The sequence below is a fragment of the Calliopsis andreniformis genome, unplaced genomic scaffold, assembly GCF_051401765.1.
Source record: "Calliopsis andreniformis isolate RMS-2024a unplaced genomic scaffold, iyCalAndr_principal scaffold0022, whole genome shotgun sequence".
Lineage (NCBI taxonomy): Eukaryota > Metazoa > Arthropoda > Insecta > Hymenoptera > Andrenidae > Calliopsis > Calliopsis andreniformis.
The window spans coordinates 12,631,977-12,647,348 of record NW_027480432.1 but is presented as its reverse complement, the minus strand read 5'-3'; the positions used below and the strand labels follow the sequence as shown (position 1 = coordinate 12,647,348).

Sequence of the window (15,372 nt, the reverse complement as noted above, 5' to 3'; positions counted from 1 at the left end):
TGTTGCGTAAAACACTGCCTCATATCCCGTAAAAAGTAAAAAGAAAGTGGGACACTTCTAGAGAATCGGTTTTAGAATTAGATACAAAGACAGTGAAAAAAGTTCAAATGCACATACAGGATGTTACAGAAATAGTAGAAATAGTAGGCCGAACTTTGCATAAAAATGAAAAATGGTCATATAAACGTAGGTTTGGAAACGTTGTTTTCGAGTTTAAACGCTTTTCGTTTGTGGCTGAATACTTAACAAATTTGTAATTTGCTTAAAGAAATTGCTGAAAATGACTTCCTTGTGTTATGATTTACTTCTAACAAAGATGTATGAATATTCACATGCTATTAATCAATCTCGGTGCCAACATCAGAAGAAGGTGTTATTAGTTCTCGTAATTCTACGTGTGATATCTGCTCATGTAAAGTTTTGAGATAAACAAATGGTATTTATATCTTGAAAACGAAGAGTCTCCGGACCTATGTTTATGTGATCTTTTTTCATCCTTAGAAAGTATAGAACATGATTTCAAAGTTATGACATCTAACAATGGTGTAGCACGTAATGCGTTGAAGCAATGTTGCCTAGTTTTCGAAAACGTCCTTAGGGTCTTCAGAAACTTGAAACTCTGTTTATTTTTCACGTGGAGACCAAATGGTCTCAACCCAATGGCCCGTCATATTGCGCCGGAGTCTTTTTTGTAAGGAGGGAATGACTTCCTTGTTCCTGTTTTCGCTCTTCTTCCTGATAGCGTCACATCACATGCTGCAGCTGCCCCATTGGGATACAGTGATGCCCCAATACATTAACGCGGAGTAAAGCCATGGGCTACATTTAAGGGATGATGTTAGATGTAAAGATAACATATAAGTCAAGAATAAGTGTTTAAAAATTTGGTGAAAGTCATCAGAAATCAGCCCATACGGAGGTCTCAAGTCGTGGTTATCCGCACAGTACTCTAGCATTGATGCAAGGAAAGGGCCGCTCACCATCGAATACAGACGTGTTAGGAAATAAGCGACAGAGCTTATTCGGCAGCTACCAATCGCCTACGAACTAAGTATTTCCCTACCGCAAAACTACTATTCATCAATGAGAAGGCTAGAAAAAAATGTGAAAAATGTGATGAAAAAAATACTTCCTTTACCCCTACGCCGCGTCGTCCCACTAGTCTTCTTCTCATAGACGAACAATAGTAAAAAGTGAACTATTGGAACTAGGGAGAACGAATCGCCTGGTTGTCTAGCAACACGATGCATTAAACCAAAACATAATCAAGTAACCATTACCATTAAATGTTTTATGAATGTAATGAATAATGAAAATAAGGAAGGTTTCTTAAACACCTCTTTTATATACATGCATATTGTAGGCAATATTCTAGTGCGCTTTGCCGAGAATTAACAGACCTGGAGTTAATCCATAATCGTGTTCCACGCATATCGCCGATAACGGCCCAGCGTTGAGCTATTGGCAGTAATGAGTTGACTGCCCATCATTGGAGTGGCACCACGGTCTCAGGATCACTACTCAGTCCGAAAAGTGAGAATGATGCCTCCAGGAAGGGGAGGAGAGGGCCTCCTTACCTACTTTATCGAAGGTCTCCGAGGTTGGGAGGAGTCGAGCGACTCTGTACCATGTTCAAGAGGTGAGAAATAGTTCCATCACGGTTATCACGGTTAAGTGGCTACCTCACGGCGCGTTCCAGGACTCGTCTCCTCACAGAAAGAGCGATGCTTGGTCTCAAACGTCGCATCGAGAACAGAGGGCGACGATGAAGTTCAGGGCCTGGAGAAAAAAAAAGACCGTTCGGGAATCGTCGCCATCTACCGTGTTGTAGGCCAAACCAAAGCTCTCCCCAATCCTAAATCGGGATCCACGAGTTATCGTTGGAGTTGGAAATTGATCGTGGATTGGCATGACGCGTGCGAACCAATCAGGGAGGTCATAAAGAAGTGTAGCGTAGCGATAATATTAACAAATCTCCTGGCGACAACATTTAGGTAAGCGCTTTCTTCCGACTTCTGCGCTAACGGGTCTTGGTGGACACTTAAAGCCAAGACACGGGAAGCTATCCGATTTTTGCGAAGGAGGGGTTTTCTTGGGGCCAGCAGGTTACAGCGAGTCGCACACTCTGCGGCCATGTGTGCAGGAAACTTGGTGGAGGAGCTGAACCCTCACAGGTTCTCCTAGTTGACTAAATGCTTCGATATTCGTTCGTTGACCAAACTCATTGTAAACGCGAAACCGGCTGTGAGTAACGCACTGGGACTATTTCGCCACGGATGAAAAGTCGCCGAACTATAGCGTGTAATACCGTTGTATTGCTATTGTAAACGTTACTCGTAAATACACTTTATTTTATACCAAACGAAACTGTGTGCTGACTGGTGTTCTCGCAGTGAAGAACTTAAAATTCGCAGCCATTTCCTCACTTTCCGTCTCATGAGATGCAGCTCTCTTAGTATCATATATGAGTTACTGGAGAGCAATAACACCAAATGTTAAATTATTGAAAATGGAAAATTTCGAAAATCAAGAGATGGCCGAAACATATGTATGGTATAGACTTGCCCAATGTAATAGTGCTAAAGCAAGTCGTCTTTATGCAGCGGACTTGCCAGGAAAATATCTACCAGTGTAGCGAGTACACATTATCCTGAAGTAAGAGTAAGTAAGTAGGGAACCGTGATTAGAGAGGGGGGATCACTTAGCATCGTAATGGAGTGGATACATCGCAGAGCAACATAACGCGATGATACAACGCTACCATGCGATTTTTCAGCGATTTTTCAGTGACCCAACGTCTGGATACGTATTTCAAGCAACGTTGTCAGATTGTGTATTCGATTGAATCTCTTTCTATGCTTAGGAGCAAATACGTATTTCTCACTGACTCGATAAAGCAGATTCCTTTATCTACAACAGGCTTCGGAATTAACTGCTCTTTTCGGCCGATTTTCAAAGGCGACGCCTCCTTTCTCCCTCGCACGTCACTTCTCTCCGCGGCGGCCCTAGTGCTCGGAAGGCCTCAGGCGCGTGCCACAAGAATCGCGCGTCAGGGGATACCACTGACAAAACAAAAACGCATCAACAATAGTACCTCATGGGTGATGTGGAAATCTATTGATATAAGTGTCGTCGCCCAAATGCGCCACGCACGATTTTTGTGGCACGCGCCTGAGACCTTCCGAGCACTAGGGCCGCCGCGGAGAGAAGTGACGTGCGAGGGAGAAAGGAGGCGTCGCCTTCGAAAATCGGCCGAAAAGAGCAGTTAATTCCGAAGCCTGATCTACAAGATACTCCATGCTAAATTGATTACTTCTTGTGTATTTCTTTATCGGTTTAAGAAATTCTGATAACGATTCAATATTATACAGGCTTGTGTGAAATTGCGAGGTAATTTAAGACTTAACCTGTTTCGAATTTAAGGTAAATGAAGTCGAATTGTCCGCCATTTTTTCTGTGGGACACAAGCTTCTCTAAATTGTCAATAGGATTCGATACCCTTGTCAGCCGCTATTGAACTGGCGTTGGGTAACCCCACTGAAAAACAAAAATGACAAACGCCATACAAAGATAAAGTATAAGCAAGGACCTGTGAGGACCCACGACTAAGTATTCGTAGATAATTGGTTAAGGCCAAGTAAAGCGCGCGTCGCGTCGTAAGGAAGAAGTGCACGATTCACGATCAAACGAAGCGGCAACACTGGAAGTTAGAGGTCCGAACCACCAGGGCTCAATTTTAGAAAATTGGACTGTATTTCGTGTCATGTATCAATAACCATGTAACATTATCCATATCAGACATTTTGTAAACCTAATGAAGAATAAAATAAAAAGTCAAAATGAACTAAACTGTACATACTATGGATTTTATTAAAATAGTCGTTTTTATTGTTTTTAAAATATGTATATATTTTGTACAAAACTTAATAGTATCCAATATATATCTGTATCTAGGACCGAAGTTCATTAAAGCCAAGAATTTTCGGAATTGAATTATCTATTTATATTTTATTTCTCTTTCAAAAACACCGTACACGTACATACGATAGTAATAAAAGCATATACATTGCGATGTGCCCGTTCGCTGTCATGGTCAAGCCCGAATGGCCGTGCAAAGTTAGCCTTCATGCTTCTCATGTTGTGAATTTATAAAAGAGCGCCCAGTATTCTTCGATGCCAGCATAGAAGCGTGCGTCTCGTTATTCTATTGCGGCTTAAACTAGCTATTAAACGCGTAGAGGGGTTGGATTTTTCCAAACGGAGAGTAAGGAATGCTGATGGGATTTCGAATTCTTTCGCAAAGAGAACATCAAACGGTTTTTCTGCGAGATAAAAGACGATATATTTAGGGAGTAACGTACAGATTTTCCTGGACGCTCTTATTACTCGCGAAACGTCCAGCGACCCACGTGGTGAGATACTCGTTACCCACGATTAATAATCGCGTTACAAACTTATTAGGCGGATCGCGATGAGGCTGAAACGCAGGTGTTTGACGTTTCGTGATAACGTGACGACTTGTAGTCCGCAGAATGAAGGTACTCTCGCTAGCAAAAATCTTTTGATAATCAATACTGGATACTATTAAGTTTTGTACAAAATATGTATAAGTTTTAAAAACAATAAAAACTACTGTAATAAGGAGATTTTCCGCAACTCAAAAGTACATAAGAAATCCGACCGCCTTGAAAACTCAGTACGGAATAATCCGTCTTCGAGTCCATCATTCCATGTGAAATTGGACACTTTTCGGAATAACATCTCGGATCTTGTTTAAATTTGGATATGTTATAGTTTTTAGCGATGTTTAAACATGTATCAAAGGATTTTCCAAAATTTCTGAAATTATGAATTTTACAGCTGCTTAAAGTACTAACTTATTTCAAAAATTCATAGCTCCTAAACTAATAACAGCGCGAAAATCAGCTTGTTCACGCTTAGAGTAGATACATTGAAGTGCTGAATAAAAATTATTTCATTTAAAAAAAAAGTTGTTTTTAATTATTTCTTTTGCAATTGTTTTAAAGAAATGTGATTTTGTGGTAATGGAGGAATATTGGAAAAAAATGAGAATATAGTCCTACTTATCCTCTTTACGGGCAGCTTTTCAAAAATATGGACAATTTTAAAATTGGCTTTATGAAAATTCGTTAAAGTTAACGCAATGACCTGATCACACATCGAAAGATACGCGTCCCCTCCAATGGGAAGGCCATGAAGGCTGGGAACAACCACGGGCCACCAGAATTTTTTCACACTATTTTAAAGAAATCGATACATGTATATGTAACATATATACCCTGTATAATATGTAACATGTGTGAGCTGAAGTCTCATCTGCGGGATTCTTGACTTTAACTCACACATGTACGCACACAATCGTCTTCGTCGCTGTAGCCATCCGTCTTCGAACCCCCGATGGCACAGCGGCTACAGTACTATGGGTTTTGGGTGCAATGTTTAGACGGCGGTACGGCCTTTGTCTACCCTAGCGAGAGAATCACCGTGTATATGTACGTTTCAATATTTTGAGGGTTGGTAGAGAACCTCAAATAAGTTAGTAGCAGAGTATTAGAGGGTCTCCAAAGCTATGGGGCACGATGTGTGTGCGTGTGTGTGGGCGGGCATCACTCAGGGGATTGGCATTACAGGAGAGAGAGCAGAGGACCCCCTCACTGGGATTTTCATCCAATCCTTACCAACTGGTGGTAATTTTGCAGTCTTAACCAACAGTAAGTACTTTTAAAAACCGAATCGTCTGTAATTGGAAACTCCTATATTGTTCATCTTGATCAAATTAATTGATAAAACGTAAATATGGAGTGGGAAGCTGAAGAACGATAGATGATTAAATGCACGCAATTAAATTCAATCACAATTTTAATTCATTAATTGATTATTTTCATAATACAGTAATGTTGCGGACGAGAGCCGCTCTCGGGTCTGGTCGCGACTCTCGTCCGCGACTGGTAGTCGATTCGGCTTCCTTTGCTCTCGGTCGCCGAGATAATTGGTACACGACCGGAGAAGCAAAAAAAAGGGTCTCGCTCGAGATCGATGCCCGAAATCAATGACGTCAGAAAAGACAAGGATAGCATTAGGGATTTAATAGGAAAAATTGAAGTTCCTTATTTGCAAACAGATTTTCACGCAAGTAACACCAATCGATTCCTTGTGCTCTCCCGATAAAAATGATATCAAATACGACATGATTCCTATTATTTGTAATAAAGATATTTAAATAATAAACGTTGGAACCCTGCGACGGTTACGGAGAATCGTCAAAGTTACTTTTCTATCAGTTCTTTACGATCTAAAAATGATATAAACAGAATTTATGTATATTATATTTAATCGATGTCGGAAAGAAGATATTAAAAATAAAAAAATAAAAATTTCTAAACATTTAAAACGGAACTTATATACATACTTTTTGTATTACGCTTTCATTTTCTTAATAATTTCAGTCATTAAATAATTAAACACAAAAATATGAGGGAATACATAATAGGGAGTTAGCCCTACGACGAGAGCCGCGTTCGTCGAATCGACTACCACTCGCGAGCGAGAGTCGCGCTCGGGTCTAGTCGTGCCTTAGAATCGACTACCATTCACGGACGAGAGCAGCGCTCGGGACTGGTCGTGCTTAAAATCGACTACCACTCGCGGACGAGAGTCGTGCCCGGGTCTGTTTACGAGCATGACCTTTCGTTCTACAAACCAAGTTTTATGTATCTTTGTTAAAAATAATCGGAATCATGTCGTGTTTGACATCATTTTAATCGGGAGAGCACAAGGAATCGATTGGTGTTACTTGTGTGAAAATCCGTTTGCGAATAAGAAACTTCAATTTTTCCTATTTAAATCCCTAATGCTATCGTTGTTTTTTATGACATCCTTGTTCTCGGGCGTCGAGCTCGAACGCGATGGTTCCAAGAATTGGTTTCTCGGCGACACGTATCAAACGAGGTAGTGGGGATAAACCACGGCTCTCGTCCGTGTAGACGAAACGGCTCTCGTCCGCAACATTACTGTACAACCATTGCATAATGCATGAAAAAAATGTATACATTATATTTATACTCGGGATGTATTGTTACAAATCGTAAGTGATGACTCCATCAGCATTCCACAACTATCCGTATTAACCACACACATATTTGCCTGCTACTAACAAAACTCTCAATATTACCAATTCAAAGCAACGCGGCCAAACTCCACTTACCCTTGGCTCGAAACAATGGCATGCCACTCATCAATACGGAAGTCCCTGGCCTGATGAAAAATGAAAACAATGGTGCAACAATGATTGAATTTATTCGGCTTACAGCTAAGATGTACGTTTCGAAAGTGTCTCGTAAAAAAGATGTGAGAAAATTGAAAGATGTCAAAAACAATGTTGTATTCAAGATTATAAATTTCGATGACTACAAGCACTGTTTACGCGATGCATTTCAAATAATTCGTCGTTAGTCATGTATAAGGTTTAAATTGTACAATATGTATACAGTAACCGACTTGAAAATTGTTCTCAGTCCATGTAATGATAAACGGTATCTCGTACCCGATTCAGATGATACATTACCTTGGGAGCATTATAAAATAACATTGTAAAAGATAGAAGTTGTATAATTGAAATTATTGTATAAAATCAATTTAATTATATCTTTATATTAACATTGTAACAAAAACACATCTTTTTATGTTTACAGTATATTATTCTTATGTATCCAAGACTTGTGTGAATTATCAAACTTTAACCATTTCACATTGCGACGTGTAGCGGCGTGCCGAGCCGTATTCGGGTTACGATGAGCGTGCAGGATCAGGACGCTACGCGCCCCACGTGTCGATTTTTACCGTGGGCGCCAGGTATCTTGCAATACCAGCGTGGAACACGCTTTTCGTTTTCCGAATCCCGGCCCAATCTAGCTCTTAGCGCGGAGATCTCTGCGTGCGATAGGATCTCGGTATGCAATGCTTCCACCACCGTGCCCCGATGGTGTCGCACGACCTCGCGACCAATAATTATCGATGCAGTTCGGATAACCATCGGTGATTGGCAGGGATTGAGTCCCCCTGCCATTGAGTCTCCCTGGAACTCTTCTTGCGGCGATGATCCGAGGCGCAGTAGTAGACGCTGTACTTCCGGTCCTCTCTGCCATCGTCTACCTATGCTCCCGTAGCATCGTCGCTACACCTTTCCGCGGAAGATTTCTCTCCCGGAATCCGGAGCGAGGTGGACAACCTCGTGTGGCGTCGGCTGGTTCCCGTTATTCGGTGCGTCCTCATGCATCCGTGGTGCAGCTCTGCCGTCGGCATCTTCCCAGGGATCGCTCTGCCCTTCGGATGTCTGCTCGATGGGCTACGACAGCCTCTCACCTTAGGCGTCGCGTCACTCACCGGGCGAAGTGATCCTGAAGTCACTGGTACTCTGACCGCTCCCCTTCTCCAAAGATCCGCCGCAAAAGACCGCTCGGATGGCTCCGATGTTGCTTAGCCCCTGTCCCCTGCCAATGCCTTCGTCTAGGCTGCCAAGATAACAGACGTCGCCTGTACATGAAGTAGGTGTTAGTAACGCGTTAGACTCCGGATGGTGCGCACTAAAGACCGCTCTTGTCCTAGGAAAGGATCAGCCTTGTGACTGGCACAGGTGCCATGTCACAATTCCTCCCTCCCTGGGGGAGACCAACGAGGGAGACCCCCTCCCTCCACATAATCCTCCCCCCGAGACTCGGAACCAAGCACTTTACTGCGCACCCTCATTAGAAGTTGCGGTTTCTGGCTATTATTTCGGTCGATCTTTTAATCGAACAAGTAATCTTGATTGCTACCTTCGCTAACGCACAAATCCAATTATCCTAATTACCGTACTCAATCAAGAGAACCTGTACCCTTTTGGCTGTAACCACTTTGAATCACTGTCAAATAGATAGACTAAATTTGAAACCTACCGACATCCTGGTTTTCTGCTCCTGTGCTTGCTATCTTTACTGTCGTGCCCTGCTCGTGCGTCCATCCGATCCACCACCGGGGCCTTAGTTATCCTCATGGATGGTGTGGGGTCGACTCCTTGGGCCCCTTAGCCCACTCTTGTCGGCCTAATCATTTCCCCCCTCCCACTACCACCTACTTCCCTTCAAGCCCCGGACCGCTGCCTCTCCTGCCGCTCCTCCTCAGCCATGGCGGCCAGATAGCCTTTAATTCGATCCTCCTTGGTGAGGGTCACCTCCCGCGGCACATTCCCAAGGCCAGGAATATAAGGACCCTCCTTCTCCCATTTCTCCCGGCACTTGGGGCACACCGCGATGGTGACCCCTCGGAGACCGCACCGATAACAGAACTCCGCGGTCCTTGGAAGCGGGCAACTTCCGTACTCATGAGCCCATTTTCCGCAGTTGAAACATTTGGGGCGCTTGTGCGTTTTCTTTCCGCCCCTTTTCCTTTTAGCCCGCTTCCTTGGAACTTGGTTCTCCCCTGGTGACCGGACATCCTCTTCGAGGTCCCACTCCGCGCCTCTTTTCATAGGAAATTTCTCCCCTGATGCTGGCTGCTGTGCCGCCGGCTTGTGCCACTCAGGTACGGGCTCCTCCTGGTACCAGGAGGGTCCCGGTACCGGTGATTTTCTTGGAGGCGCGGGTGGTTCGTTCGGCCTCCTTCTCTGCGGTAGGGACGGCAGCTTGTTCTCCAGATATCCTCTATCGGCCTGCAGCGCTTGCTGCCGCAGTACCAGATATCCTTCCCCATTCTCCGGGTCCTCCGCAGGCTCCTTCTCGATCCCCAGCTCTATCAGCTCTGGGTTTGGCTGCGCGTCCACCACAGGGGTGGTGATGCAGACGGACCCAGCTTGCATTCCCCCCTCGGCGGTCAAGCTCCGGGGAGTCTGGGTTTCGCTATCCCGCGTTTTCGGCGGGTCGCTCACCCTCGCCCCTTCGGTAGTATACTCGGCCGCCGAAATGATGGAGTTCCATTCTTGGAGTTCTCTCGGGAATCCCGGACAGTTCTGCTGAATATATTCTATCAGGCCCCGGTAGTGGACCATCATGGACCGCAACGCGGAGGCCCTCAGCTCCTGATAACTCTTCCCGTCGTTCATGTTTCTGTCTTTTTCAATTTATTACTTGTCGCTAGCCTGTGAAAGTACAATATGTTCTAAATGGTTTGGCGATTTGCTTTCTAGCGTTTCAACCTCGTATACCGTTCGCGTTATACGGTCGCGTATCCTAACTGGTCTGTGGTACCTCGGCGCTAATTTTGCTGCGATATTTTGTGTAGCTGACGATAGAATTCTTTGGAGTCGAAGCACCAGTTCGCCCTTTTCGAAAACTCTATATTTACGAGGTGCGTTGTAGTGCCGTACTTGTACGTCTGCCGCTAGTTCGAAATTTTCTCGAACCCAAAGCTGCAAGGTACAGTAATGTTGCGGACGAGAGCCGTTTCGTCTACACGGACGAGAGCCGCGGTTTATCCCCACTACCTCGTTTGATACGTGCCGCCGAGAAACCAATTCTTGGAACCATCGCGTTCGAGCTCGACGCCCGAGAACAAGGATGTCATAAAAAACAACGACAGCATTAGTGATTTAAATAGGAAAAATTGAAGTTTCTTATTCGCAAACGGATTTTCACGCAAGTAACACCAATCGATTCCTTGTGCTCTCCCAATTAAAAGGATGTCAAACACGACATGATTCCGATTATTTTTAACAAAGATACATAAAACTTGGTTTGTAGAACGAAAGGTCATGCTCGTAAACAGACCCGGGCGCGACTCTCGTCCGTGAGTGGTAGTCGATTTTAAACACGACCATTCCCGAGCGCTGCTCTCGTCCGTGAATGGTAGTCGATTCTAAGGCACGACTAGACCCGAGCGCGACTCTCGCTCGCGAGTGGTAGTCGATTCGACGAACGCGGCTCTCGTCGTAGGGCTAACTCCCTATTATGTATTCCCTCATATTTTTGTGTTTAATTATTTAATGACTGAAATTATTAAGAAAATGAAAGCGTAATACAAAAAGTATGTATATAAGTTCCGTTTTAAATGTTTAGAAATTTTTATTTTTTTATTTTTAATATCTTCTTTCCGACATCGATTAAATATAATATACATAAATTCTGTTTATGTCATTTTTAGCTCGTAAAGAACTAATAGAAAAGTAACTTTGACGATTCTCCGTAACCGTCGCAGGGTTCCAACCTTTATTATTTAAATATCTTTATTATAAATAATAGGAATCATGTCGTATTTGATATCATTTTTATCGGGAGAGCACAAGGAATCGATTGGTGTTACTTGCGTGAAAATCTGTTTGCAAATAAGGAACTTCAATTTTTCCTATTAAATCCCTAATGCTATCCTTGTCTTTTCTGACGTCATTGATTTCGGGCATCGAGCTCGAGCGAGACCCTTTTTTTTGCTTCTCCGGTCGTGTACCAATTATCTCGGCGACCGAGAGCAAAGGAAGCCGAATCGACTACCAGTCGCGGACGAGAGTCGCGACCAGACCCGAGAGCGGCTCTCGTCCGCAACATTACTCTATCCATCTGTTTCATCCGTTCCTACCATACCGACGTATCGACTTCCCTAAGTTCTATATCCTGCTCCACGCGTTCTCTTAAACAGTGCATCGGCACTGGGCGACGTCCGCAATTTAGAAATACGGGTGTAGTATCTATCGATGTATGGTGTACCGTATTGTACGCGAATCGAAATTGCGTAATATGTTTGTCCTATTCGCGGTGATTTTTCCCGAGACATTCCACTATCATGGTTTTTAATACCCTTTTTACGCGCTCTACGGGGTTCGCTTGTGGATGGTACGGGCGCGTGGTGGAATGATAAATCCCGTATTCAGTAGTTAGGTTTTTCAGATTTCTATTCACGAATTCTGTGCCATTCTGTGCCTATCGACTTCCTCGTCTATCGCGGCCTACACTTTCGGTGATACCTGGTAATACCGCTACTGGCGCGTGCTCCTCTACATCAATTTTATGTTCGATTAGTGTGGTCATTCCGGGGTTGCCCCATTCGAGAATTAACCGCTTTGACGAAAATTCCTCAAGAATAGTCGACTACTTGTTTGTTAATTCTCTAATACCGTAACACGTCGTTAGGCTTTACTGATCGTTTTCGATCGTGAAAGACTGCGTGTCGTCTTCAGAGAACCCCTAACGTCGCTGCGCGTAGTCGACGACGAGAGCCAATCCTTCCAACGCGTCTAATCCCAGCTAACAATGGCTTCTTACCACTTCCTGTCCCAGAGGGAGATTTCAAGTTCGCTTGCTCTTCTGAGCGATCTACCTGACTGTTGAGTAATATTACTAGCGCCCGTTTGTCGTTTCGTTTTCGTTGTTTTAATTTATTCGCGTTCGCCCACGCTCAGCTCACGAAACATGATGCCTCCTGAATCAATTAATGCTCCCGTAGAAATTTTTCCGATGCGGATTGCCAAGTACAACAACGATCGCCGTGCAATAGTCCTCGCTGCGGAGCACCCATGATAGGTAACCATTAGTGAGTCACAGGGGGACGTCTTTCCACAAGAACCGCTTCCACCTGCGCGATCGGTTCTCCTATTGGTTTCCCGTTCTAGCGCAAGTGGGGCAGTCTCTCGTGCTGACGTCCGGTTCTCGGCAATGGTAACAATGGCGTCGCTGTCGATTTCGGCACTCACACGCGAAGTGACCCTTTTGGCCGCAGTTCCAACAACCGTCCCGCCGTTTTGGTACCGCCCGCGCCTCTGTCTGCGCTACCGCGTCTTTCATTTTTGGCTTTCGCAACGATCCCCCTGTTTCGATTGTCGTGGCCTTTAACGGGCCCGACGAGATACCCGCGCCTTTATTTATTGCAACGAATACTGTTGACGAGAATCGTGGCCCGTGATATGCAAATTCCGACAAAATCGAGTCTTCCAGCAACGGTGGTGGATGATAACGAGTACCCGAAGGTGTTTCCGCTCGTTTCACTAGTATTTCTAGCGATTGAATTCATATCCGTTACGTCCTCCTGCGGTATGCGTGCACGAATTTGCGGTAGTAAATTCGAATGAGCGCAAGTTATTTGCTGCGTTACGGGCCACTGCAGTTTTACTTTTTGAAAAATCACCTGAATACACGATAAATAATCGTCAACCGATTCTTCCTCGCCTTGTGTACGACTAATTGCTTCCTGCAGTAAAGCAAAATCATAATTTGAGTACCCGAAGCGGTTTGTCCACTCCATTTTAAATTGTTCCCATGAATTCCATTCCGAACAATGGGTGTGATACCATATGCGTGCGACGCCTGACAGAAAAAACTGAATAATAAGGAACGCTTCGGCATCTTCCTTGCGACTTCCCGAGAATTTTAAATTCCATTTCGACATAATCGCGTGAACCTAACTAGACGTGCACGACGTGAGTCGTGCGCGCGAATTCGGGAACCGAATATGTCGGTCCCCATTGAAACGTTTGCGACGATGATCCAAAATACTCCTGACCTACCTCCGGGTGAGGGGAATGCGGTGACTCATGTTGTACGTTCACGACGCGCAACGTACGCGAATCCATTGTACCCCATTCCCCTTCGTCTGTTCGTTCGATCGATATATCACGCAGCAATCGTTCACGTAATCCGTCGTCCGTTCCTTGAATTGATAATTGTCGTTGTAACAGTAATTTTAATAATTCTACGTGTTCGAGGAGACGGAGAGATTCGTCTGAATTAGTCACCATTTCGCGCGTACCGGCGATCGTCTAACCTCTTTCCGAGCAGTCGACTGTATGCTCCACAGATTTTCGATCTTTTCTAACCTCAAAATGTCACGCGTGATACCACACCGTTTATCGACGACAGAAACGACCTATTCGTTATCCTATTCCTTTTGAAATTTTTCGTTACGACACTGTTACCAAGCACGGCACCAACATACACGCTCACGACACGTAAATACACCCGGCGATGTAAACACTCACGGCCGCTTCGAGCACTTCCCGCACTGGCTCGCTACCCGAAACTGTTAACGCCTGAAAATAAGATGTTATAATATACTGGAGAAAAGCAGAGTTTTAACCTACAAATCTAATCGTTTCTCACCCTTTGCCCGCTGCATTCTCAAGAAAACCACGTTGGGCGCCAAATTTTGTGACATGATCGTCTCGCTGAGCCGTATTCGGGCTAGGACGAGCGTGCAAAATCAGATCGCCACGCGTCCCACGCCTTGACTTTTACCGCGGGTGCCAGGTATCTTGCGATACCAGCGTGGAACGCGCTTCCCGTTTTCCGAATTGCAGCACGAGCTAGCTCTTAGCGCGGAGAGGCGCGAGATTCTTTCAGACACGTGGTAAGGAACGTGTCTAGGATTTCGGATTCCTACGGCGAGAACCTCAGTTAAAACACAGTTTTCTAGTAAAATAGGAGATGTATTTCAGCGAGAAACGTACAGGGTATGTACGAGGTTCTTACACGCGATGGACCGCGACATGTGGTCGCAGGGAGGTACCCGTTTCTCAGTTAGACGATCGCGTAACAATGGTTTACGGGTGACGACGAGGCTGAAACGCACGTTTTGGCATGTGTAAGATAACCGTCCGCGTGGCTGCGGCCACGATGGCTCGAAACCAGCAGGCCGAAGATACTTCCGCATGCGACAACCGTGGAAAACAATGAGGGGAGACTCACCGCTTGCGATCCAGTCGACGCCCCGAACAAGAAGAAGGCCGAGATCGCTGCGTGCGGCAGGATCACGGCACGCGACGCTTCCCCCACCTTACCCCCGATTTGCTCCCTCGTGTCGCGCGGTTTCGCGACCAATAACACTGTTCAACACGGGTCTGATTTTGTAAGCGTGAATAAACATTTCTTATAGATTTCGACGTACTGATTACGAATCTGCAAACCGTTCTTTTCCAGAACGTACAGTTTTTGAAAAAATCAATTTTGAAAAAAATGACAAATTTTCAACTTTAGGATTTTTCTGTGCTTTTGCCGTAGTAGTTATTTAGTTGCTCTTTGTACGAAATGATTCTGTGGACTCTCCCGAATAAAATAATATAAATATTTATTAGATTATAAACATCGAAATAGGTTTAAATAACAATTAAAGTGAAAAGGACACCCAAAACGCACCCATTTTTGTTGATATTTTTCACTTTATTTCAAAAAGTAAGGGTCTAGGAGAAAATTTGACTATACCACGCGATAGAGCAAACCTTTCCACTAAGGAAAGCATCAAGCGAATGTTCAAAATTATTTTTGTTTTCAATATAGAAATAAAATAGTTTGGCGAAACGCGCGGCGGCGACAGTGGTACTCAATGACGGCGGCGCGCGCTGGTGGACGCCTCGCCTATCGCCTGCCGTTCCGCGGACCCTATACGCATTGACGTCATTGA

At 44.6% G+C, this 15,372-nt stretch overlaps 1 protein-coding gene across 1 annotated transcript; it reads right to left on the bottom strand.

Annotated features, from left to right (window-relative positions):
- Nucleotides 1–7,691: 7,691 nt before the first annotated feature.
- Nucleotides 7,692–9,956, bottom strand: LOC143187008 (uncharacterized). Its single transcript, XM_076390926.1, has 2 exons — nt 8,955–9,956; nt 7,692–8,553 (listed from the first exon to the last, which is right to left on the bottom strand). Exon 1 carries the CDS (start codon nt 9,851–9,853, stop codon nt 9,140–9,142), a length of 714 nt encoding a protein of 237 aa, XP_076247041.1. The 5' UTR covers nt 9,854–9,956; the 3' UTR covers nt 7,692–8,553; nt 8,955–9,139.
- Nucleotides 9,957–15,372: the final 5,416 nt, after the last annotated feature.

What these genes read in the sequence shown, in the direction of transcription:
- LOC143187008 (XM_076390926.1), bottom strand. Translation starts at nt 9,853, where the DNA reads ATGCAAGCTGGGTCCGTCTGCATCACCACCCCTGTGGTGGACGCGCAG.